General features: G+C 44.1%; 1 protein-coding gene across 1 annotated transcript in view; it reads left to right on the top strand.

Moving 5' to 3' along the window:
* Positions 1-26001, top strand: part of col11a1a (collagen, type XI, alpha 1a) — a 96751-nt gene extending 70750 nt beyond the window's left edge. Inside the window, 27 exon segments of the mRNA XM_046292518.1 lie at positions 14-121; positions 1319-1408; positions 2715-2768; positions 4803-5018; positions 5940-6047; positions 6199-6306; positions 8794-8847; positions 8963-9016; positions 9160-9213; positions 9869-9922; positions 11228-11335; positions 11776-11829; positions 11939-11992; positions 13209-13262; positions 16817-16870; positions 17838-17945; positions 18410-18463; positions 19151-19204; positions 20003-20110; positions 21008-21061; positions 21186-21221; positions 21339-21392; positions 21556-21802; positions 22925-23037; positions 23625-23693; positions 24229-24462; positions 24681-26001. Coding sequence (XP_046148474.1) covers positions 14-121; positions 1319-1408; positions 2715-2768; positions 4803-5018; positions 5940-6047; positions 6199-6306; positions 8794-8847; positions 8963-9016; positions 9160-9213; positions 9869-9922; positions 11228-11335; positions 11776-11829; positions 11939-11992; positions 13209-13262; positions 16817-16870; positions 17838-17945; positions 18410-18463; positions 19151-19204; positions 20003-20110; positions 21008-21061; positions 21186-21221; positions 21339-21392; positions 21556-21802; positions 22925-23037; positions 23625-23693; positions 24229-24462; positions 24681-24827 — 2502 coding nt within the window. The 3' untranslated portion in view covers positions 24828-26001.
* Positions 26002-26343: the final 342 nt, after the last annotated feature.

Raw genomic sequence — 26343 nt, 5'->3', positions numbered from 1 at the left:
CAATTCCTAACAGGGTCCCACAGGAGAGACCGGTCCCATCGGTGAGAGAGGCCACCCTGGACCCCCAGGTCCACCCGGAGAGCAGGGTCTTCCCGGCTCTGCTGGCAAAGAGGGAGCCAAGGTAAGCGACCCTAAAGGCCCACCTCACTGGAGTAAACTCATAACTCCACAGCCCAACAGTTGTTAACTCTAGTGCTCTGACCAGCACATATTTAACATGTTTTCCTGGACCCAGATTATGCCTAGCCATGGACTAAAACATGCTCAATGAAGAATCTCCACTGAACACATTTTTTGGGGTCCATGATGTATATGGGAAAGTACTGTTTTGTCAAGCACCTGGCGAAGTCAGCAGAGGATTATGGAGGGGTTGAATTCCCATGCATCCCAATGTGTCCACTAAGGATCTAAACAGGAGTCATATTGGGGGAGGGATGGGCTTATTCAAAAGAGAGTCTTAACTCCCAGGGTACATCCCAAATGGCACACTTTTCCCTATGTACTGTGAACTAATTTTGATCAGGGCTTCAGAAAAGAGTAATGCACGAGAAAGGGAATAGGAATGTACCCCAAGACAGTCCCAAGGCCACCCAGCCAGCCCCTCTGTCTCCTTCTTTCATTTAACCTCCTCCCCCGAAGGAGACAGTTTAATCAACTCCATCGGCTAACTCCAACCCTCCTGCCACTCAGGCTCTATAGCTTCCCAGCACCACCAAGTCCGACGCATCAGTAATACTGCTGGCACACTCCAGAGGGAGGGAGGGCTTGGGAGGCAGAGGGCTTGGCAGAGGAGGTCAAATCCTCTTAAACCTTACAAAAACAGTCAAAAAACGAGACCACTGCCCATCATGCTACTACCCATTTATGGTCTGTCATGGGGATAGCAGAGGGGACTTATAATTGTAACCCGTGGACACAGCCCAGCAGCCTGATACGACTGCTGCTGCTGTTGGATGCGTTTGTTTTTGTTTATGTTTTACTGTCCCTCAGCTCGTTGCCCTCTAGGGCTGCGTTATTATAGCTCTCGGCTGGTTGTTTTGAATCAGTTGTGCATTTGAAGGGATGCAGAATGGGGCGACCATTATTCAGGAGACCGGAGCTTGTTGATGTGCATAGCGTAGTTCATTATCAGAACAAGAGGAAGGTGCTGCGCTAACTAGTGCGTCAGCTCAAGATACAGACTTAAAACAGCGCTTGAAGTACGGTAATGACGGCTATCCAGAAAGGTCCTTCTGTCGCCCTGATGTCAAAGGGATTGGGGGGTATAACACGGTGCAGATGGATACCTCTCACTCTCTCCTCTGCTGTGTGTCTGTAGGGAGACCCCGGTCCCCAAGGAGCCTCGGGTAAAGACGGTCCCGCTGGTCTACGAGGATTCCCAGGAGAGAGAGGTCTTCCCGGCGCGTCGGTGAGAAACACATCAGCTGCAACACGCCTCTATCCGTTACAGGTTCCCTCTGTATTCACTGGCAGAGAATGGCGGACCACGCCCCTCTCCGCCCACCACCACCCCTGACAAATGAACCAGCGCCTATACACTACAGGGGGGGGCGTCACCCGGCCACCACTGCAGGGAAACTCAAAGAGACGTGTTGCAAATGAACAGATCCACATCCCCCTGAATAAGCCTCACACCAACCGAGCACTCAGTTTTAACCTCTGCTAAAGTAGCAGAGGAGAGATGAAGTTTACTTGAGCTCCGGGTCACTTTACAAAACCCCTGATTCAACCCAAAGGCGCCGATGCACCCAGCTACTGGGAGCGTTTTCTTCCGCAACCACATTTGGTGGGAGGGTTATTTGTTTTGTTGTATGCATTATTTACTAAATGAATTACTAAAGCGGGAGCGCTAGCGATTAGGCTGAGGGAATGAAAGGCGGCATAGGGCCATTGTTCCAGACTAAGTCAAGGTCAGTCTCAGCAGGCAAGCAGCTACCCCTGATTGTTTTCTAGTGGTGTAATTTACTCTCTCACAGCAACACCCCAAGACTCATTACTAATACCACCATGTGTGCTGCAGGGCTGTTAGGGAGCCAGTCACACACACACACACACACACACACACACACACACACACACACACACACACACACACACACACACACACACACACACACACACACACACACACACACACACACACACACACACACACACACACACACACACACACACAGGAGTGTACACACATACACACACACACACACACACATACACTGGAGTGTACACACACATACACACACACACTGGAGTGTACACACACATACACACACACACACACTGGAGTGTACACACACATACACACACACACAGACACTGGAGTGTACACACACATACACACACACACACACTGGATTGTACACACACATACACGCACACACAGATGTTTATTTCAGCAGTTATGTTTCACTGCGCTTTTGATGGGAAAGTGCCTGAGGGGGAAATATGGCTTAATAAATACCCACCTTTTCTCCCATTCAGATCAATGGTGACTGACTCAATGGTGACTGACTCCCCAAGGTGTCACTTCACAGTATCCCTCCAATCTCTGTCTGGGACAGGAGTAATACCATTCAATACTGACAGACTGACAGACTGACTGGCAGACTGACAGACTGACGCACCTATGGGGACCTCAAACACTATCTTTCAGGCTGTGTGTTTCTTTTGACACATCTCTCTAACCATCCATCTCTTCTTCACCTTCCTTCCAGGGTCCAGCTGGTTTGAAGGGAGGAGAAGGACCTCAGGGTCCCTCTGGCCCCGTGGTAAGTATCTCCCTGTCACCTACCATCACCTACCTGCCTGTCTGTTGTTATTGTGAAGGGGATGTTGTTAAAATTCCTGGGGGTCTTCAGATAACATGGTTATTGATGGGGATATTCCCCCTACCACGTCAATGATACAACTGCAACACAGTGCGTTAGCTTAGCTGTTCTTATCACTCTTATATCGGAGGTAGAGATCAGTCTAGGATCAATATTCAGCTTGTCGCACAACAGGATGCATTGCAGATCCTTGATCCTATCTAGGCTTTTCTATAATGCAGCGTTCTATATGATCCTGCAATAATGACTCCCAACACTAGATGGCAGTTTGATTCCTTTGAAGAACAGACGACAGGATCCCACACATTTCCAATGATAACTTTGAGATTCTGGCTTTGTAATTGCTTTCTCTTGACATCTTGACATAGGTGCTTGGTTGGCTTAAGGTGACAGGCTCAAAGTTGGAGTGTCTTCAAAACTTTTTAGGACTAAAATGTCAATATTCAGATTTCTCCCTCTGGAGCACGAGATGAGTATTGTCCAAGTGTAATTGCTATTTAAATGGCTTGACAAAGGGCTGAAGGTTTAGACAGGACATGTGAGGTGTCTGAATTTGGCATTGTGAGAAAAATGTGATTTGCATACCAACATGAACTTAATTCAATATAACATATAACATATTGTGGTGATTCCATTGCGTAGCCGTCTTCTGGAAGGAAGTGTTTGTGTGACTTTGCAATCTCTTAGCGCCACACACCAGCTAGAAATTCATCATGTGAGTGGTCATGCGGGAAGTAGAATTGAGATTGTGGTGGTTTGCTGCCAGCCCGTCTGCAATCCAATCCAATCCGCTCGACTCGGCTCCCGGCCTGTGAGGTGAATGGGAGCGCGTTGCGGGTAGCCTACCGTGTCCATTCCATACTGACTCATCACGTTGTCTGACCGCACAGACATTCCCACCGCATGCCATGTGTCATGATTCAGAGGAGACCTCACAACCTGCCACTGCCAGACACACATGGGGTGTGTCCTAACACTCTACAACATCTCCCGGCCTGCCATGGACTGCCACTGCTGAGCTAGACAGCCAGTCAGATAGGATGTGTCCCAATTATCTGAAATACCTTCATCTCCGTGCCAACCTGCCACAGCCGTCACTGAGCTACACACAGCCAGTCGGACAGTCAGACAGGATGTGTCCTAACACATCCTCACCTTCCCAACCTGCCACCGTAGTGCCACCGCTGAGCTACACAGGATGTGTTTATGAATTATAAACTAAGGAATGGAGACAAGAAATACAAGGCATTTAAGGGTATAGGGACACACCCCAAGTCATTAGTGTTGTTAGGACACAAACCTATCCATTAACACTAGCTGAGCTCCAGACGACACCAACAGCCAACCTCCCTGTAGAAACATTAGGTTTCTATGTGCCAGGCAGAGGCAGCATGTGAAGAGAAGAGCCCTGAAGACCTCTGGAGTCAGTCCCGCACTCAGTAGTCAGATCACTCCTCTGGGCTAGATTAAGACTGCCTGCAAGCCTGCCCACTTCCTCCCTCCCTCCCTTCCTTTCTCATCTCTGATAATGTCTCCTGTCTGAGCCCTGCTGCTCTGTTCTGCTCCGAGAGGAGAGGCTAGCAAATGGTAATGGTTCCAAAACAAGAAGAGCAATGGCTGTAAGTGGCTAATAGCGAACCCCCCCCCCCCTCCTGAAATAACCTGGGTTATGTTGTTGTTTTTGCTTTCGAGGAGTATCTCTTGTATTTTATACTGAATGGATAATAGAGTACTTGTGAGAAAAAAACATTATATTTTCCAAGTAGAACCCATTAACAGTGGACCACAGTGTAGTTCTTAGACACATATTCCTAATGGAGAATCCTGTGATTCATTATTGCTTTGTAATGTAGATGGAATGATTTAATTAATCATATGATGTATGATTTCACCCCCACATGAACTCTGAACTCTGAATGAGCTTCTTCCCTCGATCTCTCTCTTTAAAGTGTGTTCAACCCATTTCTCTCGCAGGGCTCCCCTGGTGAGAGAGGTGCTGCTGGACCTGCCGGCCCTATCGGTTTATCTGGTAGAACTGGCCCTCAGGGGCCCCCAGGACCTGCTGGAGAGAAGGGAGGGCCTGGTGAGAAAGGTCCCCAAGGACCAGCTGGTCGGGACGGAGTCCAAGGTCCAGTGGGTCTGCCTGGTCCCGCCGGACCTCAGGGTCCACCCGGAGAGGACGGTGATAAGGTTAGTACCCTACCCTCCCCATCTGGTTTGGCCCAGACCAGACCCAGGACCTCTCCAAGGACCGATGTCTCTCTCTCTACTTTTTCTATCAACTCTCTCTCTCTCTCTCTCTTTCTCTCTCTTTCTCTCTACTTTTTCTATCGACTCTCTCTCTCCCTCCCTCCCAAATCTGGGCCAAATGTTTTGAGTGAAACAGATCGCTTATCAATCTTCATCAGCGGTTTCACATGAATCATGCACGGGCCATCTGCACTGTAAATACATCTCTACTCTCACTGTCTTTTTTTTTTCTCTCTCTCTGTACTCTCTCTCTCTCTCTCTCTCTCTCTCTCTCTGTCTCTCTCTGTCTCTCTCTCTCTGTCTCTGTCTCTCTCTCTCTCTCTCTCTCTCTCTCTCTCTCTCTCTCTCTCTCTCTCTCTCTCTCTCTCTCTGTCTCTCTGTCTCTGGCTGCATATCCATCATCATAACCAATCATCAAACTAAATGTAATTAGAAGAGATATAAAAGGGAAAAACCGTCTCTGTTTTATCTGCAGCTATAATTTCTTCCCAGAAGGTTACGATCCAGCCCATCTATTGAGCTGCCAAACATATGTCACAGTAGAGCTTTAAATGGACTTGTCCACTAATCTCCAACACCATCTATCACTTGTATTTAAAATCGCATGTATCCTTCCCACACACAAATTGAATCCACATTTTGACTGATTTCTGCATCTTTGCTCTAGTGATTTTGACTGTAGGTAATTAACTCATTTGCCAATTCTCTGACAGTTTGTTTGTAAGTGTTTTGATTTTCTGTACAAGGTTTGCATTTTAAAGTAGATGTTATTGTAGAAATGTCAGACACAAGTGAAGTGTGTCCTCCTGTGTGATACGTGTGTCCTATGTGTGTGTATCCTGTGTGTCCTGTGTGTCCCAGGGAGAGGTTGGAGAGCCCGGTCAGAAGGGAAGCAAAGCAGACAAGGGTGAACAGGGTCCTCCTGGCCCAGCTGGTCTCCAGGGTCCCATCGGTAACCCAGGACCTGCAGTGAGTATCTCTGCCCCTGTCCAGCCTTGGACCCACCTAAGCCCCCATTGGGGAGACACTCAGCTACAGTAGACATGCTACGTGTTAGCTACATACATCCAGTGTATTGCTTTGCTCCGTCTGTGTGTTAACATGGTTACTGTGTCCTCAGGGAGGTGATGGAGAGCCCGGTCCCAGGGGTCAGCAGGGGATGTTCGGACAGAAGGGAGACGAAGGATCCAGAGGTTTCCCCGGGCCCCCTGGTCCCATTGGTCTGCAGGTGGGTGGGGAACCCCAAACACACCCTGAAACACTAGCATCACCTGTACTCCAGGGACAAACATTCACACACAAACACATATAGTATAGGCTTTGCACAAAGTAACCCCCCTGAAACACACACACCCTCAACCCCCCCCCCCACACACACACACACACACAAACATACTTAACCATGGATCCCACTGGTATTGATGCAAACTATTTGCATCCATTCTCTCTCTGAGTCTTAGGGTGCGTTCGTAAATTCAGTCTGGAGTGTCAGAGTACACTCTGGGTCGTTCGTAAATTCAGAGCGTTTTGCTTTCAGAGCATTCAGAGCGCACAATGGACACTCTGGCTAATGAGTAGGGTTGATCCGAGTGCTCTGACCTCACAAAGCATTTCAATACAAAAGGATTTCTATGTGGTCTTGAATGGTGGTATTTTAATATAGGTGGATTAAAGGGCCATTTGCCAACAAATGGGACTCTGGGTCAGCACAGATGTCAGAAGACAATGCACTGTCTTCTGACCGACAGTCCGTTTGTAATGAAATGCCAGAGGTAAATTATCCGTTTTGTATAGTTTGGTTTAGTTTCCCCACACTAGATGTTTCAGTAACTAAAGAGCATAGAGGTGATTCCTATTGTTTTATATTATGTAAAATGTGAAAAATATATACTAAGTTAGTTTATGTTAAATATAAAGGTAATATGGTTGGTGTTTATAGTAAAGCAGTGGTCAGGTGTTTCTATCTACCTCATCAATGTAAGGGAATCATCAACGTAAGGGAATCATCAACGTAAGGGAATCATCAACGAAATCATCAACGTAAGGGAATCATCAACATAAGGGAATCATCAACGTAAGGGAATCATCAACGTAAGGGAATCATCAACGTAAGGAAATCATCAACGTAAGGGAATCATCAACATAAGGGAATCATCAACGTAAGGGACTCATCAACGTAAGGGAATCATCAACGTAAGGGAATCATCAACATAAGGGAATCATCAACGTAAGGGAATCATCAACGTAAGGGAATCATCAACATAAGGGAGTCCGTGGTACAGTACAGTGACTGTCTTTATGAGCCAAATGAATTAGCTGTTCATTAAACCCAGGTCATTGTCTTGATGGAATTATACAGACTATACCCGCTAGTCTCAAGTTTCAATCTTCCTGGCTATTCAATTCAATTAACTTTTAATTGAGCGTAATTCACTTCCATGGCTATTTCATTAATTGCGTGGACTGACCTCTTCCAATAGGCAGTAGGCCATTGAACACACTCTCCTCTTTCCACTCTGTGGTGCATAATCAGTGTTCCTGTTAACGATCTCTGACTCAGGAGACCACCATTCTGATGAGATTTCCACTCCAGGGGGACAAATCAGCATGCAGAAACACACACACAATCACGGACTTGCACATGCACGGACACACACACACGGACACATTTACACACACACACACACACACACACACACACACACACACACACACACACACACACACACACACACACACACACACACACACACACACACACACACACACACACACACACACACACACACACACACACACACACACACACACACACACACACACACACACACACACACACACACAGTCTGTCTCAGCCTCAGCTTCCTCCCATCGGGCGTAGGTATTTGAGGAAGATAGGTTGTTGTAACTGAGGGTAAATAGCAGATAAAATGAGATCTTTGTCTTCGCTCCTCATGGTGACGACAGAGACACACTGCCTTTGAATAGTGGAGGAGACTGAATGGGGAATGACCAAAGCAATTAAAGTTGAAATGTCAGGGATCAAACGTACATATGACGCCTCAACCACATAGTCCACTTAACATGCAAGGAAATGAACGATGGGGTCCATGTCAGGGTTTTTGGTTAGGAACAAATGACCTCCATTTTGACATAGAGAAATACTTGACATTCAGTCTTGTTTAATCTTGTCGCCTTATTTTGTTTCCCATAAACTCACTATTGGTCACATTGTCACACAGTGTGAAAAGAGTCATTTCTCCTTGATGGCAGTTTGTGTCTGTCATCATGGACAAATGTCTCCCTGGTGTCTCTTTGTGTCAGAGAGAGGGGCACAACTTTATCTGTAGAATTAGAGAACTGAGAGATTGGACATAATGTTTAATTGGTGATTAATTCATTAAGACACTGAATGGAGTCTGGTTTCTATCACTCCCTTGCTGTGGAAATTGACTGGCTCTGCTAACTCTTTGTTCACAGTATACCGTTTACCTCAGTGGTCAACTAAAAGCTACAATACAGCCATCACCAATTCATTTCTGTCCAATTAATCATCATAACCCAAATTAAAGACATCTGGTACAATTTATAAAGTGCATCAATTGATAAAACTATTCTTGAAGGTTTTGCTTAGTTTTTCAATTACATCTGCATGTTTCCTCAAGCTAAACCAGAATAATGAAAAGTTTGCTTGTTTATTTCTGTCTGCCCTCAGGGTCTTCCTGGACCTCCAGGAGAGAAGGGTGAGAATGGCGATGTCGGTCCGATGGTGAGCAGATAATCATCATTAAAACAATTTGTATCACTATCGAAATGAGAAATACGTTTCACCCTAGAACTCACTTCCTGTTTTGACCCTATCACTTCCTGTTGTCTCTTTACAGGGTCCCCCCGGTCCACCTGGTCCCAGAGGTCCTCAGGGTCCTAGTGGAGCTGATGTACGTACCACACATCAATCTTTTATCTCCAATAACTCATCGTCACATTACCAAATGTCACCCAAACAGATATAACAGAGAAAATCTGTCTCTCCTGAGGTAATGAATGCTGACTCCTCTCTCCTCTTTTCTGTTCCTGTCAGGGTGCACAAGGTCCTCCTGGTGGTGTGGGTGCCATGGGAGGCGTGGGTGAGAAGGTGAGGTCGTGTGCCCATTACAAGACAGTCCGGAGTGTGTGTCTGGGGTGGAAATCCTGCCAACGTCCCTCCACCTACCCCTTCCCTCCCCTCTCCCCAGTCCACTGATGTTATCTCCAGGACTCCATTAATTGCCTATGGCAGCCTGTGTCTGAGTTAGCGCTCTGACACTATTAATGCCTATTTTACAACAGTTCCAACACCACTCCTCCATTTTAGTGCCATCTGGCAGCCGGCCCCCACCATCAATACTTAATGCAACGGAATGATGACTCCAGAATATGAAACCTATCCATGGAAGGTTATCATCACTTTGAGAGAGCACACCGACTAGCCTTAATGCTATCACACCTATGTTAAATTTCAACCGGATGACACTCAGCATCAACCCCTACAAAGTATATTGTTATGCACAGCGTTTGAGAGCCCTGTGTTTTGAGAACATGATAATGTAAGCATTCATGTCTATTAATGTATAACACGGGAGAGATTCTAAAACCTAATGACACTCAGCACCCACTCTGACACGTATTGTTAGCCTACTCATAGGGTGTTAGAGCCTATTTTGACAACAGTATAATGTCATCTAGTAGAGCATGCATTCATAAGGGTGTCTATCTTGGCCGAGATTCTAAAATGGTGTTTTCATTTACAGGGTGAAAACGGTGAAGCTGGCAACCCAGGAACCCCTGGAGAGCCCGGAACTGGAGTAAGTCTCTGTCTCAGTGTGTCTGTGTGTCTGCGTCTACATTCACATAATTATCTATCATCCAAGGCATCGTGTGTTTTGTGTATTTCCCCATTACCAGGACAATGATTATGATTATGCATTAGTTCATAACACCCCGCGTAAACACGCGGCGTACTGTCCAACAACACGTAGACATGCAAAGTCCTTTTAGTGATGTGAGTGGTAGTAATTGCTGGTCCTGTGTTGCTGCTGATGGGCCAGCGTCACAGCGTCGTTCTCAGTGTGTTTCTGGCCAACGCTCTATGGTAACACAGCCCTGCCAAGCTGAATCACTTCCCAGACTCTTAACAGATGATTACTGCAGCCATATGAACACATCAGTCTCAGCTCTGGAACAATGGCTACTAGAACTTAACACCAGGACTCCGCCGAGCTACTAAACAGTGACATATCGCAAAAATAGAGTACACAACGTCTACCTTTCACGATCGCTGTTTCCCTGGGGTAGTTTAGTTCCAATGCAATCCTCTGTACATTCCAGAACCATGACCAAAATCATTCCGGAATGTTATCATAAAGGTGTTTCGGTTGACACCTACCTAACCCCGTGAGGTAGTTCTAAAGATTTGATTGGTAATTGCTACGGAGTTAGTCCATCATAGCGTATTGATGGGTTGTCATCTCCATTCATCATTAGCATGATGTGAGCACAACAACAGGTCGAAAAGATGACTAGTCTGAAATAGCAGGGGAGAGGGGAACTCTAAGTAGCATGGATAATGACCTTGCTTAATAATCCAACTCAATATATCTCAAGAATTCCCAGAACTAATGCAGAAAATGGCCCCCGATATAGGTTTTGCTTGTCATGCTTAAATAGTTCAGATGTCAGGAAGCATCACCTTGAGCATTTTATTGAACTAGGCAAGTCAGTTAAGAACAAATTCTTATTTACAATGACGGCCTAGCGGGGAACAATGGGTTAGCTGCCTTGTTCAAGGGCAGAACAACAGATTTCTGGGATTCAAACCAGCAACCTTTTGGTTACTGGCCCAACGCTCTAACCACTGCCGCACTGCCCACTGCCGCATCAAGAAATACCTTACACAGTACATATAAACAACTACCACCTCTGCTCCACAAAGGGACCGCAAATATGTGAAATATAAGTGAAATATAATGCCTAACTGTAGAGTAACCACTTACCTACCTCAATTCCTAACAATACACACTACTGCTGCTCATTATCCAAGCTTCAGCAGGGAACCTTACTGCTCCAGCTCGGTCCTCCTGTGTGTTGATGGTATCTGTTGTTCTCTACAGGGGCCTAAAGGCGAGAGAGGAGACAAGGGAGAGGCAGGACCACCCGGAGCTGCCGGACCCGCTGGCGCCAAAGGACCCCCTGGAGATGATGGACCCAAAGGCAACCCTGTAAGCTTCAGTCTCTACCCCAACCTGTGCAGGGATAGAACCACAGACGTTTGTGAATGAAAAGAAATGTCCTTGATTGCTTCTGGGTGGTTTATTTCATTTTAAGCCAAGTTTAAGCCAAGAGCTAAAAAGCCTTTTTATTAGGACAGGTTGTCTTTTTCTTCTTCTTTTTGAACGTGGTAATGAACTGTGGTGAGTGCTTTGCTGACATTACCATCTGCAGCATCAGGGAGCCGAGGTTTACACAAAGTGCCTTTGTCAGTTGATATGGTCTATTCATAAAGCTTCGCCTCTCATCTTCAGATCAATGAGAACCATTAGGAACAAACCTGATGGTGTTGGCCTTGGTCACAATCGTTGAAGATTCTAGTATTTTGTATATTATTGATCATATTATACTGGTGTTTTATTTGTTCTCCGGCCTTTCCTTCACCATCCAGGGGCCGGTTGGTTTCCCTGGAGACCCTGGTCCACCCGGTGAGGCCGGTGTTGCTGTACGTATTATTACATCATTATATAACTAATTCAACTGTAAAGATCCCACTATTACCATTACCTAGATCATGGTGATCCATCTCACATGTTCATATCTCTTCTCCCCAGGGAACGGATGGCTCTGCGGGAGAGAAAGGAGAGGATGGTGAATCTGGTCAGCCTGTAAGTCCATATGTCATAACTATCATTAACACAACAATAAGGGGACTGAAAAATCTGCTTGATTATATAACTCTGGTTTTACAGTTGGCAGCACGATAGCGGGCGACTGTACGAGCGCATTACCATTACCATTAACTATTAGTCTGTCATAATGGTCTATACAAATAGCCTATCCCATTTAGCATAACCGTTAAAGCCCCTTGTGTGCTTGGCCTGTTGTAAATTCCCATAAGCTTTTATTTATGAATAAGTACCTGCAATAGAGAACATTGAATCATATAATTTACTTCTTTAAGGTCTAGTACAGTATACGAGTCTGTTTATTCATTTTATAGATTTTAATTTGAAATATGAACAACAAATCAGATGATTTAAGCCTTTGTGAGGGTGTGAGTTATGATACTTAATTCACATATTAACATTGATGGATGGAAATGAGATTAGCAAGTGCTGGGAAAATAAAAGGAAACTTTAAATGCAATAGGAATGAGGTCATGATTGTGTGTGTGTGTGTGTGTGTGTGTGTGTGTGTGTGTGTGTGTGTGTGTGTGTGTGTGTGTGTGTGTGTGTGTGTGTGTGTGTGTGTGTGTGTGTGTGTGTGTGTGTGTGTGTGTGTGTGTGTGTGTGTGTGTGTGTGTGTGTGTGTGTGTGTTGGTTCAGAGTAAGGTGTTATGTAAAGTGAAGTTAAAGTATCATAAAGTTTTGTCATGGCTCAGTGAAGTTTAACTTTGAAAGGGAGAACATGTTTTTCCCATTCTCTGATTAACAGTGTTTCAATATAAACCACATCACACAGTTGAATAATTCTGTAAATTCCTATCCACTCTGAGTTGTATTCTCCACTTTCTAATTTTGTGTACGTCAAATATTTGGTTATGCTAACCTAAATGTGCTATGATTGCTTCCAATTAAATGAGATAATTGGGTGAAGCAGGTTCTGAAAACAGACGTGATATTTAAGACTACAGTGTGTGACTTCAAAAATAGATATCAGTTTGTCTAATGTCAATATGCAGTCACACATTTCTCTGTTTGTAAGGATAATGGTGGTTTTGTACTATTATTATTATTATTATTATTATCTATTTCAAAGAATATGACTATATACTGTATCATGTTACACAGCACACTGTTAATGTGCATGAAGACCCCTAACTCTCTTACCTTCTCTATTCTATTCTTCTTATTCGTCTACTACTTCTTCTGTCCATCCCAGGGTCCTCCTGGTCCATCTGGTGAATCTGGTCCACCTGGTCCTCCCGGCAAGAGAGTAAGTCTCAACATCCTCATCATCATAGTCATCATCCCCACCAACACACCACAGACGTCAGCATCACTGTTTGTTATATGAAATGGCATCATACTGCAGCTTTGACCCCGATCAGATAAAAGATTGAACAACGTTGTACGTTTATATTGTGCGTTTAATCGTAACTCTCTGATCAAGCCCCGTTTGGCCTAGATTTGATTGTGTGACTGAACCCAACTGTCCACTATTCAACACCTATTGAGATAGCTCGATGAGATATATACGTCTGATTATAAAACTAGACAATGGAATGCTCTCAGTCATAGTTGATTAAACCTATAGTCCTCAGGTGAGAATTCTTTACTCTGAACAATAACTCCAAACTCTACAACTCAATTTCCCCCCAGAGAACCTGCACGATTCATTCTCATCAAAAAGTGGGGGAGAAAAACAATGTGTGATATTTGCAGGGTCAGGGCCACTGAGCCGTCTGTACATGGAAATGAACGATATCTCAAAGCCCACTGAGCCGTCTGTACATGGAAATGAACGATATCTCAAAGCCCATAGAGAAATGAAGGGCTTGATGTCTGGAATAGTTTTTTTTTTTTCTCAGTGAGAAATTGAAAATAGGTTTTAGAAAGAGAGAAAAAAAGAGAGAGAAAAAAAAGCATCAGGGTCCAAAAACTAATTTACCTGTGTCTAGCTGAGGGAAGAGAGATATCTCCCCTCACACACTATTGATCTAGGCTAGTTTGACTGACAGCCACGGCCAAACAAAGGCACGACGCTAGTAACATTAGATTGAATGGCTGTAGTGTAGTGAGATGTCATTACACAGACAGGGCAGCCGTCGCTGACTCAGTTCGCCCAGTAAAAATGGACGTTTTGGACATTTTTGGTGGTCTCCAGGGCAAAGAGAACGTTTTAGATGGAATTTGAAATGCTTTTTATGATCATGATGACCGAGGGCAATCATATCTGATGTTTATTGTATAAAGCTACTGCCATATACATTCCCTCTCGACGTTCCCTGGAAGTAAGCAAGTGAAACATTATTTGTGGTCGGCTAATGATCGTTGAAGGGAGCCGACATTATCGAATCCCAAATAATGCATTAAAGTTCTTTCTGTCGGGTGTTAAATTATTTCTTTCAATGAAAATTCGCAATTACTGTCCCACATTTCTCAAATTTGCTATCTCAAGCTATCTTCTGCAACAACGTTATAGCACAGGCCAATAGCGTACAATATGTGCATTTTACAAATAACGGCAATTGCTTTTGCAATGTGCTTGATGGAATTCACATTCAGAGTATTTAACATCATATCAGCGTATGCAGCTGATGGCCAAGGGATTATGTTAGGAAAACGACTATTTCATCATCATAGGTATTTCATCGCCTTCCTCCAGAAATTGTAACCTAGAACGACTTCTGCAACTCCCAGGCATTCTGCTCCTCTGAATCAGTCCCTTGGGGCTAGAGTTGTTTTGCATTTAACTTTGCAGGGTGTTTTTGCTTTCTCTGCAGTTTGTCCATAGCAATTGAAAATGAAGCTGAAATCACTCTCCAGCTCCTACAGGCCCTGTCCGAAGCCATTTAGCAGCAGAGCAGTTCTTTATTTATGTGTTTCTTCATTCTTTTTTTATCTTAAAGTGCAACTGAAGGCCATAAACGATTTATCTGATCGAAAATGGACTATTAGTCAGAAACAGTTATTGTATTGTCAAAATGGACTACAAAGTGTAAATAGAATAATTCTCATTAATAAAGTCGGTCTCGTCCCAAAACAGAGTTTTGGAGGTGAGTTAGTCATGACTTACTTGAGGGTTGGGGTTTTGACTTCGACATGCTCACTTGACAACTAAAACAGGATACACAGCCGTGGTGATTGCTCTCTATCCAATCCTACCGCAGAACACAGACAGTGAGACAGATCTTGCAATCAGAGCAGCAGATCTGACTTTGTTTACATAAAACGACACGTCACACATCACAGTCAAAGACGTCAAAATGAATAGCAGTTTTTAACAAAAGTTATCTTAGATTTATTCGGACTATTTTGAGGAAGCGATACTGGCTTTGTTCCTACGGTGTCTCATGGGTGACAAGCATCAGTACCTGCCATATCGAAACACACCTCCAAGACTAAAATCAAATGTTTGTTTAATGAACAACACAGAAACACATACGGAATCAGTGACTTCAGTCGCTCTAATGCTATGGTTTTCTCTCTGTAGATATTCATGGTGAATACTCTATAAACAGTGACATCTCATTTACAGTTTAGAATACTTAATTTGTTTCTAGACTGATGCTGTATTTATACTTCCCCTGGACAAGACAACATACACATCAGCTACAGTAGGCATTTAGACATTTGGCAGCAGCATCCTATTCACAAACAGAAATAAACAGACCATTTTTGAACCATTGCTCACAACACATCTAGCGAAGATGAAGAGAACGAAACAAAGCAGATGCTGCCCTGTTTGACCACATCTCTACATGGGCAATCAGTCAAAACACAAAACCCTGCTGCCCTGCTGCCATCTCCTGCCTTCCCATACTGTCTGATCAGAGAAGAATGGGCCTCTCTGTGGACTGCATGTGGTTTTGATGTGAGGACCTCTTGTGTAGTTGAAAGAGACAGCTTTAGGCCTTGGAGAGATGGCCAGAGAGAGAGATGAACTGGAAAACCTTGAAGTGATTGGAGACTATTGAGAGAGAGGTGTGTGTGTGTGTGTGTGTGTGTGTGTGTGTGTGTGTGTGTGTGTGTGTGTGTGTGTGTGTGTGTGTGTGTGTGTGTGTGTGTGTGTGTGTGTGTGTGTGTGTGTGTGTGTGTGTGTGTGTGTGTGTGTGTGTGTGTGTGTGTGTGTGTGTGTGTGTGTGTGTGTGTGTGTGTGTGTGTATAAGGTCATTCAGTAAGTAGTTCATTTCACAAAGCATGTCCAGTCCCGTTCAGTCAAACAGATCTTTATAAACTTGCTGGGAAATTGAGGTAGACTTTTCAAGGACATTTGATCACTAATACAGTTTCCATCAGTGTTGGATTGAATGATAATATTCTTGGGGGGAGAAAATGGAATTACTAGGTATGGACTGGCTGATGGATTTCTTCATGTGATTCTCAACCCCACATTCAGGATTGACTTGTTTTAGAGTTGATACTAGGGCTAGTTCAAATATTCAACCTTAATCACATTATTTGCAGTGTTTGATTTCACTTTCTTTGGTTTATTTTTTATTAGTACAGCCCTGTAGCCAATAGTTTGTTCAAGCAGCTTCTCCTTTCCTCATGACTCAGTTGAAGCCATTGAAATATTGCACTGCAAACACAACACTGGGTTTTTACTGGTGTGTTTGTGATTGATGTCAAATGGATGAATGTCACAGTAACAAATTGTTACAATTCAACTGAAATACTGACCTCACAATGTTGTTGTTGACTCATGTTGTTGCACATGCACAAACACATACTCTGACTAATAGACATGCACACACACACACATATGCACACACACAACAACACTCTGCTGTGGGATGCTAAAGCATGTCTTCTTGTCCTCCCCAGGGCCCCCCAGGAACTGCCGGTGCAGAGGGTAGACAAGGAGAGAAGGGCGCCAAGGTAACCTAGAAAATCAATTCAGCCTTTGCCCAGAGAGCAGTCTCAGCAACTCCAGGCTCCAGCTAGCCCCCAATGCTTCACCCCTCATCCCCCTCCCCACATCCTCCTCCCCTCATCTCCCTCCCCTCTCCTCTCATCTCCCTGCTCTCTCCCCTCATCTCCCTGCTCTCTCCCCTCATCTCCCTCCCCTCTTCTCCATCCCCTCATCTCTCTCCCCTCATCTTCCTGCTCTCTCCCCTCATCTCCCTGCTCTCTCCCTTCATCTCCCTGCTCCCTCCTCTCATCCCATCCCCTCATCTCCCCCCCTCACCTCCATCCCCTCATCTCCCTCCCCTCTCCCCTCATCTCCATCACCTCATCTCCCTCCCCTCTCCCCTCATCTCCATCCCCTTATCTTCCTGCTCTCTCCCCTCCCCTCTCCCCTCATCTCAAGGCTCTCTCCCTTAATCTCCCTCTCCTAATTTCCCTTCTCTCTCCCTCTCCCCTCCCCTCTCCCCTCATCCCATCTCCCTCACCCCATCTCCCTCCCCTCACCCCCCCATCTCCCTCCCCTTATGCCCCCCCCCCCTCTCCCCTCTCTCCTCATCCCCCTCCCCTCACCCCCGTTGTTATCTAACCCTTCAGATATTAGCCATGCCACTTTGTGAGCAGGGGAATGCATCAACATACCAGTCAGCTATACTAGCATAGAATACATTCATCTGAAGCTCAAAACAGCAGAAGATATGGCTCTTTGACAGTACACACAGCAAGGATGTCAGGTTGACAAGCAGCCTGTTATTTTACCATCTGTTGTTAGGGTTTTTAAATGAACTGTAGATCAGAAATATGAACACAAAGAGATCATGTTAACACGGTATTGCTAGTGTTTCTTTTTATATTATTTTGATCAACCAAACCAGATGGAAAGGACTTGTGGACGTCATGTAGAGTTATGTCATTGTGACAATCTTGTCCCTTCCTACAGGGTGAGTCTGGAGCCGAGGGACCCCCAGGTAAAACTGGCCCAGTCGGCCCACAGGGGCCCTCAGGAAAGCCCGGTCCAGAAGGTCTGCGTGGAATCCCTGGCCCTGTTGTAAGTCCAAGATCCAACGTTCCATCATATTTCCCTATATTCACCAATGTTTACACACACACACACACACACACACACACACACACACACACACACACACACACACACACACACACACACACACACACACACACACACACACACACACACACACACACACACACACACACACACACACACACACACACACACACACACACACACACACACACACACATACACACACACACACACAGAGAGAGAGACCAAACAGCCCTTAAGCAGTATGACAACAGTGCTCATGGAATAATCGATAGTCCCATTTGGCTTGTACTTTATACATTTCTGTTGTTTATTCGAACACACTTTTTTGTGGTATTCCTACAATTAATCATAGAGCCGGGCACATGAAATCAATATGAGGCCATAAGAGTTACAGCAGGCTGTAATGATGGGCTATAATTGGATGGCTTTTCTCTTCTCAGGGTGAACAAGGACTTCCTGGTTCCTCTGGACAAGACGGCCCACCTGGACCTATGGTGAGCAGAGATAATGTGGCCTCTCTCCCTCTCTCTCTCTCTCTCTGTAGCTCTTTCTTTCTATTATTACCTCTCCCTCTCCCTCTCCCTCTCCCTCTCCCTCTCTCTCTCTCTCTCTCTCTCTCTCTCTCTCTCTCTCTCTCTCTCTCTCTCTCTCTCTCTCTCTCTCTCTCTCTCTCTCTCTCTCTCTTTCTCTCTCTCTGTAGCTCTTTCTTTCTATTATTACCTCCCCCCTCCCTCTCCCTCTCCCTCTCCCTCTCCCTCTCCCTCTCCCTCTCCCTCTCCTCTCCCTCTCCCTCTCCCTCTCCCTCTCTCTCTCTCTCTCTCTCTCTCTCTCTCTCTCTCTCTCTCTCTCTCTCTCTCTCTCTCTCTCTCTCTCTCTCTCTCTCTCTCTCTCTCTCTCTCTCTCTCTCTCTCTCTTTCTCTCTCTGTAGCTCTTTCTTTCTATTATTACCTCTCCCTCTCCCTCTCCCTCTCTCTCTCTCTCTCTCTCTCTCTCTCTCTCTCTCTCTCTCTCTCTCTCTCTCTCTCTCTCTCTCTCTCTCTCTCTCTCTCTCTCTCTCTCTCTCTCTCTCCCTTTCTCTCCGTAGCTCTTTCTTTCTATTATTACCTCTCTCCTCTTTCTTTCTCTCTCTACTGTGGTGTTGTAATTGATTTCTAACCCCCTTGTCTCTCTGTGATTATTAGGGACCCCCTGGTCTCCCAGGTCTGAAGGGTGACCCCGGGACCAAGGGTGAAAAGGTGAGCTCGCCTCAATTTCCCATCCCAAAGAGCTTGTTGATTTGATTTCTCTGATCCCAGAAGGGGTTGGGAGTTCAACCTGTAGTGGGATGGGACCATGACTATGAGCATGGCTGGGATGGGACCTAGAGTTCCCCTCACCTGAACTTTATAACCGGCTCTTCTAGAAAGATCAAACACACCATTTATTTCGGTACAGCAATACATTTGTAACAGGCTTTATCACTATGCAAATACAATTGTTTTTGTTTTATGTTACTCAGTAAATTAAAGTGAAATTTGGAGAAAGCTGGTTGCCATTTTGAATTTAATAAGATCCTACTTCTTAGCCTTCTCTATTTGACACACAGCATCAGCTCTGCCAGTGGACTACGGGTTTGATAGTCAGTAACGCAGCACAAAGCATTGCAGTAATGCCCCAAAAAATGAAAGCAGGATTGACAGGGATTGGTTTAAAAGGACACCATGGGTAGCTTTTCATGTGGCTATTTGTCATGCTTTCAAATCAATGGGACTGTTTCAGGATCAAATCTTTTCCAGCCATCGTTATTGTGAATATTGTCCTCAGTTGCACACACAGAGAAATTCAGAGAAATTGTTTTGTAAGTCTCCCAACATTTTTTTAGGTTAAAATGCTTTCAGATTTGTTCAATAATGTTCATTATTTGCAGCTGATTTGTATTTCACTTGATTGAATGGTGACGTTTATAGCAGGGTTGTAGTGATGCATCGTCTTAAAATGTTTTGACTCAATTTTTCCAGTCCTCATGACTCTTGTTTTGTGTGTGTGTCCTCCAGGGTCATTCAGGTCTGATTGGTCTGATTGGACCCCCTGGCGAGCAGGGAGAGAAGGGAGACCGAGGCTTGCCCGGACCCCAGGGCTCTCCTGGAGGCAAGGGTGATGGTGTAAGTGATTAATGGCCTCATCTGTTTGCCATTCGTGAACCTATTTGCCCTCCACCAGGAAGTACAATGCTATTGGTCTGATTGCAGCCACCTACAGTTCACTGAGAAAGTTGTTTATAATGACACATTACCTGCTTTATATTGTGCAGCAAGCACTCCAATGGACCATATATACTTATGCATCAAGTGTACGCTCTTCTGAAATGAATACGGACTTGACTTGACCATTACTCATATACAGTACTGTAGAAATGTACACACTTTGCCTTCTTGTGGCAGGATCAGTCTTTCAAGGTGAATTATATGTGTTAAAAACTAATGTAACGCCCATTACAGGGATTCTAATGCTCTGCTTTCTATGGCATTCTGTTAATATCCTATTTCTCTCCCAGCCTCATTGGATAGCAATTTTCCTATATACCAAAGCATCTTTTTTTCCTGGAAGTTAGAAATGTCATGCGGTACTCGAACAGGGTCAGTCCTCGAGTCTGATGAAGCTCCACATTAAGGCGCTCATCCATTTTTAAATAAACATTGCAGATTGAGTGAATATGCAATTTGAGACCCGCCGCGGCCTTTCAGCAGCCTTGCTCCGCGATTTAAAGAGACTGAATGGATTAAACATCTTCACGTTGAGCCTAATGAAATTGTAATGTTCCCTTTCTCTGTCTTAGAAGAATGGTGGGCGGGGAAAAAAACGTGTCTCCTTCTATCGGTCTCTATTTTAGGCTTGAGGAACAGGCGTCGCCGTTTGAGCTATATTTGTCACAATGAAATAGGACAATAAACATTTTAGGACTCGTTAACACGCTGCTAGAGGTTTTTAATGTTTCCCCTTGTATTCTACCCTGCTTTATCCCACTGTCATCTCACTGATGTCTGGTCTCTTCTTCACAGGGTGTTAGTGGCTCTTCAGGTCCTCTCGGTCCTCCTGGTCCTCCAGGCCTGCCTGTAAGACAGTCCCCTGCTTTCTCTGTTTTCTTAATAGCATGCCTTCACAGTTCAAATGTCACAATAATGTTTAAACACATTCCTCTGCTATTTATTCACTGTGCGTCTTGGCTGTCTCTTCCAGGGTCCTGGAGGTCCTAAGGGATCTAAGGGTTCATCGGTAAGATCTGTTCAACCACTCTTTGTTTCAACTGGTGAAAGTTGGTGACAGTCGTTTAAAGGAGTGTTTGTTAGATCCAAAGTTAACATCATGCTTATATCTCCATGTTCTTTCCAGGGTCCTGCTGGTCAGAAGGGAGACACCGGTACGATCGGTCCACCTGGTCCTCCTGTGAGTATTAACCTTTGGCGTCCAGTATAAAACCGAGAACAGGGCATTTACGTTATTAGGTGAAATTCAAAAAGGGTTATTTCTTAGAAAACGATCTGAAGCATACGCTGTCACACTATGGGATTCCGTACCAATATTCTCCTTCTTCCTTTCTGCTCTACAGGGTCCCCCTGGCGAGGTGATCCAGCCACTGCCCATCCAGTCTCCCAAGAAGAACCGCAGACATGCAGACATGCAGGCGGACGCGGCGGGCACCATGATGGACTACGGAGACGGCATGGAGGACATCTTTGGTTCGCTCAACAACCTCAAACAGGACATTGAGAGGATGAAGTACCCAATGGGCACACAGAACAACCCAGCCAGGACCTGCAAAGACCTGCAGCTCGCCCACCCAGAGTTCCCTGATGGTGAGTCACAGAGAGGGGGATCATGGGTAATATGCTAATGCCTTGGCTGTGATTGGTGGCCATTTTGTTGAGCTAGATTAGGACATCTTTCGTATTTGGTATTTTATTAGGATCCCATTTCGATGTTGCCAAGGCATCAGCTAATCTTCCTGAGGTCCAAACAGGGATAAAACATTACATCAAAGAAAACATTGTGCATTATACAAATGTACTACAGTACTACAATACTACCGTCTTTGACTGTGTTTGCTTATTTCATAGCAGTGATATTGGGGGTGTAGATTATATATTTGCAGGTGGAGTGTGTTGCTGTGGGGAATAGCACTGAAAACAAGGCCTCCTTGGGTTTATACTTAACATTCAACAGACTGTCCATAATTGATACAAGAGAAATGTCAGGTCCTTCTTTGACCTTTTTAAAGTTATTTCTAACTTTTTCTCTCCTTAAGGTGATAATGAAATAGTGTAGTGGCTGCATAACATGTAGTGGCATGATGTCCAGCCGCATTTACGTCACCTTTCATCTCTCATGATTTAAACACATGGATGTCATAGCGCAGTTTAACCCGATCCGTACCGAGACCCGAGCAAAAATCGGCTTTTCATTTGTCTGACTTTCCACTACCTGAATGTCCTGCCCTTGTAAGTAAGTATTTGACCCTTTTATTTTCAGGACAACCATGGCTACAAGTAGAACACAACGCTATTTGACGTAAACATGAGTTTTACTGACAAATGTCAATTAAAAAAATAACAGCTCAAAGCATTCAGACTCTACAGACGTTTTTGTAAATAAAGACCTGGCCCTGGGACCCTTCAGGATCCGCCCTTGTCTCACAAACACAGGTCTAGCTCAGCCCCTGTGAATCACACAGACGAATGATTGGTACCAACGGATGCAGAAGTAATAGACAAACCCAATGACACAACCCAGTCTGTAGCGCATGTTTAAAAAGGGGTTAGAAGTCCAAATCACGCCGGCATCGTGGTGGGACGTGTTGGGCCTCAAGTCAAACGTGTTTTGGCTTTGAAATGTTTCATTTTGAGTGCTTGGTGAAGTCGTGGGAACTAGAGAGAACTAAAGATTCACGTATTTAATTGATTCATTGGGTTTTTCCACAGGCGAGTACTGGATAGATCCTAACCAGGGATGTTCAGGGGACTCCTTCTCTGTCTACTGTAACTTCACGGCTGGAGGAGAGACCTGCATCTACCCAGACAGGAAGTCCAGCGGAGTGAGTGGCATTTTTATTTCCCCCAAGAGGCCTGCACATACTGTACTGTCAAGTAAAGCATGGAGTCAAGCCATAGTCTTGTTCAATTCTAGATACTGTTCTGATGTTTTCATTCATATGCCAGTCAGGGCTGTGAGACTGGGAGATGCATGCTTGGTGATGTTTCCTGGGTTCACTGCTTGGCCATTGACTTCTAGCTGTCAAAAATACCCAGTTGATCTTGTTTTGTGATGATCTTGTTAATTTGCCATTTACATTCATACTGTATTCTCTGTGAATTGTACAAATGTAAAGACATTAAGAAAATAGATGCATTAAATTCAAATGTTGGAATTGACATAATTGTCAATACATACAGTATAGACAAACTGTATACAAACAGAAACCAACTGACATACACATACTTAGGAATCAAATAATGACTATACTGTAGTGATTCTCCTGTACATTAAGATCTGAGGGATGGGGTATCTAGCTGCATATTGTACTTAACATTTGATGCATCACAACAAAAATGGAATTCCAGGAACCAGTTGTATTCCGTGATCTTGTCAAGACCTATGTGCTCCATTTGTTTGGCTCCACAGGTCAGAATATCTTCATGGCCCAAAGAAATACCAGGGTCGTGGTTCAGTGAATTTAAGCGGGGTAAACTAGTAAGTGCACCCTCGATTCCACGCTGCCATCCTGCGCCACTCTCCTCACAAAATAATTGTCTCCTCCTCCTCCACAATACTAAACTAAGAGGATTTCTCAGGCTCCCACTCTGCAATGTCCCTGTCTTCTGTCCCTCAGTACAGAGGCACTTCAGAAGTTGCCGTTAGGCCACAAATAGACAAGATGACAAGAGTGTCTCTGGAAGTGACCCCACGTTGCTAGCCACAAAGGGATCGAGACCTCTCATATAAGAACTCTCATCAGCCCCTTCAGACCCATCACAGTCACATTTCATACACTTTGGGAATGATGAAGGACGCTTAAGGATGAGGAGGAAAGCGCTCTATCACTTTAAGACTCAATTTGGCCGTGGTCTGAGAGAGAGAGATTGTATAACTGATGCTGACAAGATGTTTGATAAGAACTCTTGGGATGGAACACTTCTAATCAGTACATTGTATCCAATCCCATGCTTCAATTTCTGACCTCTAAATCTATTTTCTGTTTTCTCCCACCCCTTCCTCCAATAAACAGTTGTCATACGTTGACGCAGCCGGCAACACAATAAACGAGGTTCAGATGACCTTCCTGAAACTACTGACTGCCTCTGCCAGGCAGAACTTCACCTATAACTGCCACCAGTCTGTGGTGTGGCACGACGAGACCACCGACAGCTATGACAAGGCGCTGCGATTCCTAGGATCCAACGACGAGGAGATATCCTATGACAACAACCCCTACATCAGGGCCCTCGCAGACGGATGCGCGGTAAGGGCTGCCTCTCAATACTTCCTGTCTCTAATGGTGATAGTTCAAGCACTTTAGCGAAAGTCTCTGGAATTTTGCAACCCTAGAGTTGGCGCTTATCGCTTATGTAAATGCCCCATTGATTGTTTTGTTGGACTTGTTTACTAGCTCCAACGGGGTTGTAATTGACTGAAAGCACACTGTCTAATGTTCCCCCCCCCCCCATTGTCTCTTTACAGACGAGGAAGGGCTACGGAAAGACTGTGATAGAGATTAATACTCCCAAAATCGATCAGGTTCCCATCATAGATGTCATGTTGTATGACTTTGGAGATGCCAGCCAGAAGTTTGGATTTGAAGTGGGTCCAGTCTGCTTCCTTGGCTAACTAAAAAACAAAAAACCTTGGTGGGGTCAGAAAGAAAGTCAAGACATTTTGGATACCACCCAGCCCCCCCATCCTTTTCCATGCCACATGCAAGTTTTGAATAAAAAAAAAAAAAATGGTGTAGCGAACATGTCTTGCCATGTATGTATGTATTACCTAGAAAAATACTTGTTGCCCTTGTAGGGCTAGAATCACATGACTTAAAACTGTTATGGAGCAAAGGTGAAGGACATTTGAAGGCGTGGCAGGGTAAGGGTGAACAGGAGAAGAACGAGGGAGGTCGAAAGGAGAGAGACACACCTCTTTTCTGGTTTCTCCAGGTGCTGTACAAAAGAAATGACTACAATGGTGCTTGTTCAAACAACAAAATAAAGAGGTGCTAAGAAAGAAGGTGCATTTTGATGATAAAAAAAACTGTAATTATTATTTTGTACAATCTGTTTTTTCTGAATCCACTTTCAAAACTTGCATGTGTATCAGAATCGCATCTGGCTCTTATTTTCAATGTTCGTAAACAAAATATATATATAAGTTAAAGAAATGAATAAAAACAGACAGAGAGAAAGAAATAATTATGATATTTTGTTGATGAATAAATACTGTGTACCTGTTATGAAGCAAATAAAATTAGTATTCAAACGATTCCCTATTTCTAATGATAATGTATCCCTTTTGTATATATTGACCATCCAAAGCTCTAGGTTATTTGCAGTTTTGCCCTTCAAGACCATAGGTAAAACAACTGGAAACATCTCACCAGCACACATACAGCAACATATCCCACTAATGTTGTGATCCTGTGCTTGTATTAAGCAATCATGGAATTCATTCTTTTTATTTAAGTAAATTTGATGTTTTGATTTGTTTAAAAAAAAAAATCTGTCCCTTTTTCTTTTTGGTCGTATACCTCAAACTTTCTTGATAACCATAAGATCCATGGATGTTATGCCCTGTATATATCTTGGTTAAACAATTAAGTTTATATATTTTGGGTGGGGAATTTTTTTAAAGAAAGAAATACTTATCGGTTAGACATCTTCTGTTCAGATCCTTCTGTGAATACAATGATAAGTCCTTTAGGTGACCCATTTTTGTAACTAAAATGAGAAAATGTTTTAATGTGCTTTTAATGGTTCATTTAAAATATTAAAACTGGATTCTAAACAACAGTGAATGGAATGTCTGCATTGTTTGTTTTTACGTTTTATTTTGTAAAAGAGAGAGGACTTTGGATGTGGCATCAATGTATTATCAATTGTATTGTTGTAAAAAAGCACGTCACGGTATTACAGTACATGCAGAAAGTATTCAGACCACTTCACTTCATCCACATTTTTGTTACGTTACAGCCTTATTCTAAAATGGATTCAATTGTTTCCTTCCCTCACCAATCTACACACAATATCCCATAATGACAAAGTAAAAACAGGTTTTTAGACATTTTTGCAAATGTATTACAAAAATAATTGAAATATCACATTTACATAAGTATTCAGACCCTTCGCTCAGTACTTTG

Source organism: Oncorhynchus gorbuscha, linkage group LG12 (assembly GCF_021184085.1).
Source record: "Oncorhynchus gorbuscha isolate QuinsamMale2020 ecotype Even-year linkage group LG12, OgorEven_v1.0, whole genome shotgun sequence".
Classification (NCBI taxonomy): domain Eukaryota; kingdom Metazoa; phylum Chordata; class Actinopteri; order Salmoniformes; family Salmonidae; genus Oncorhynchus; species Oncorhynchus gorbuscha.
This window is presented reverse-complemented; position numbering and strand designations above follow the sequence as displayed.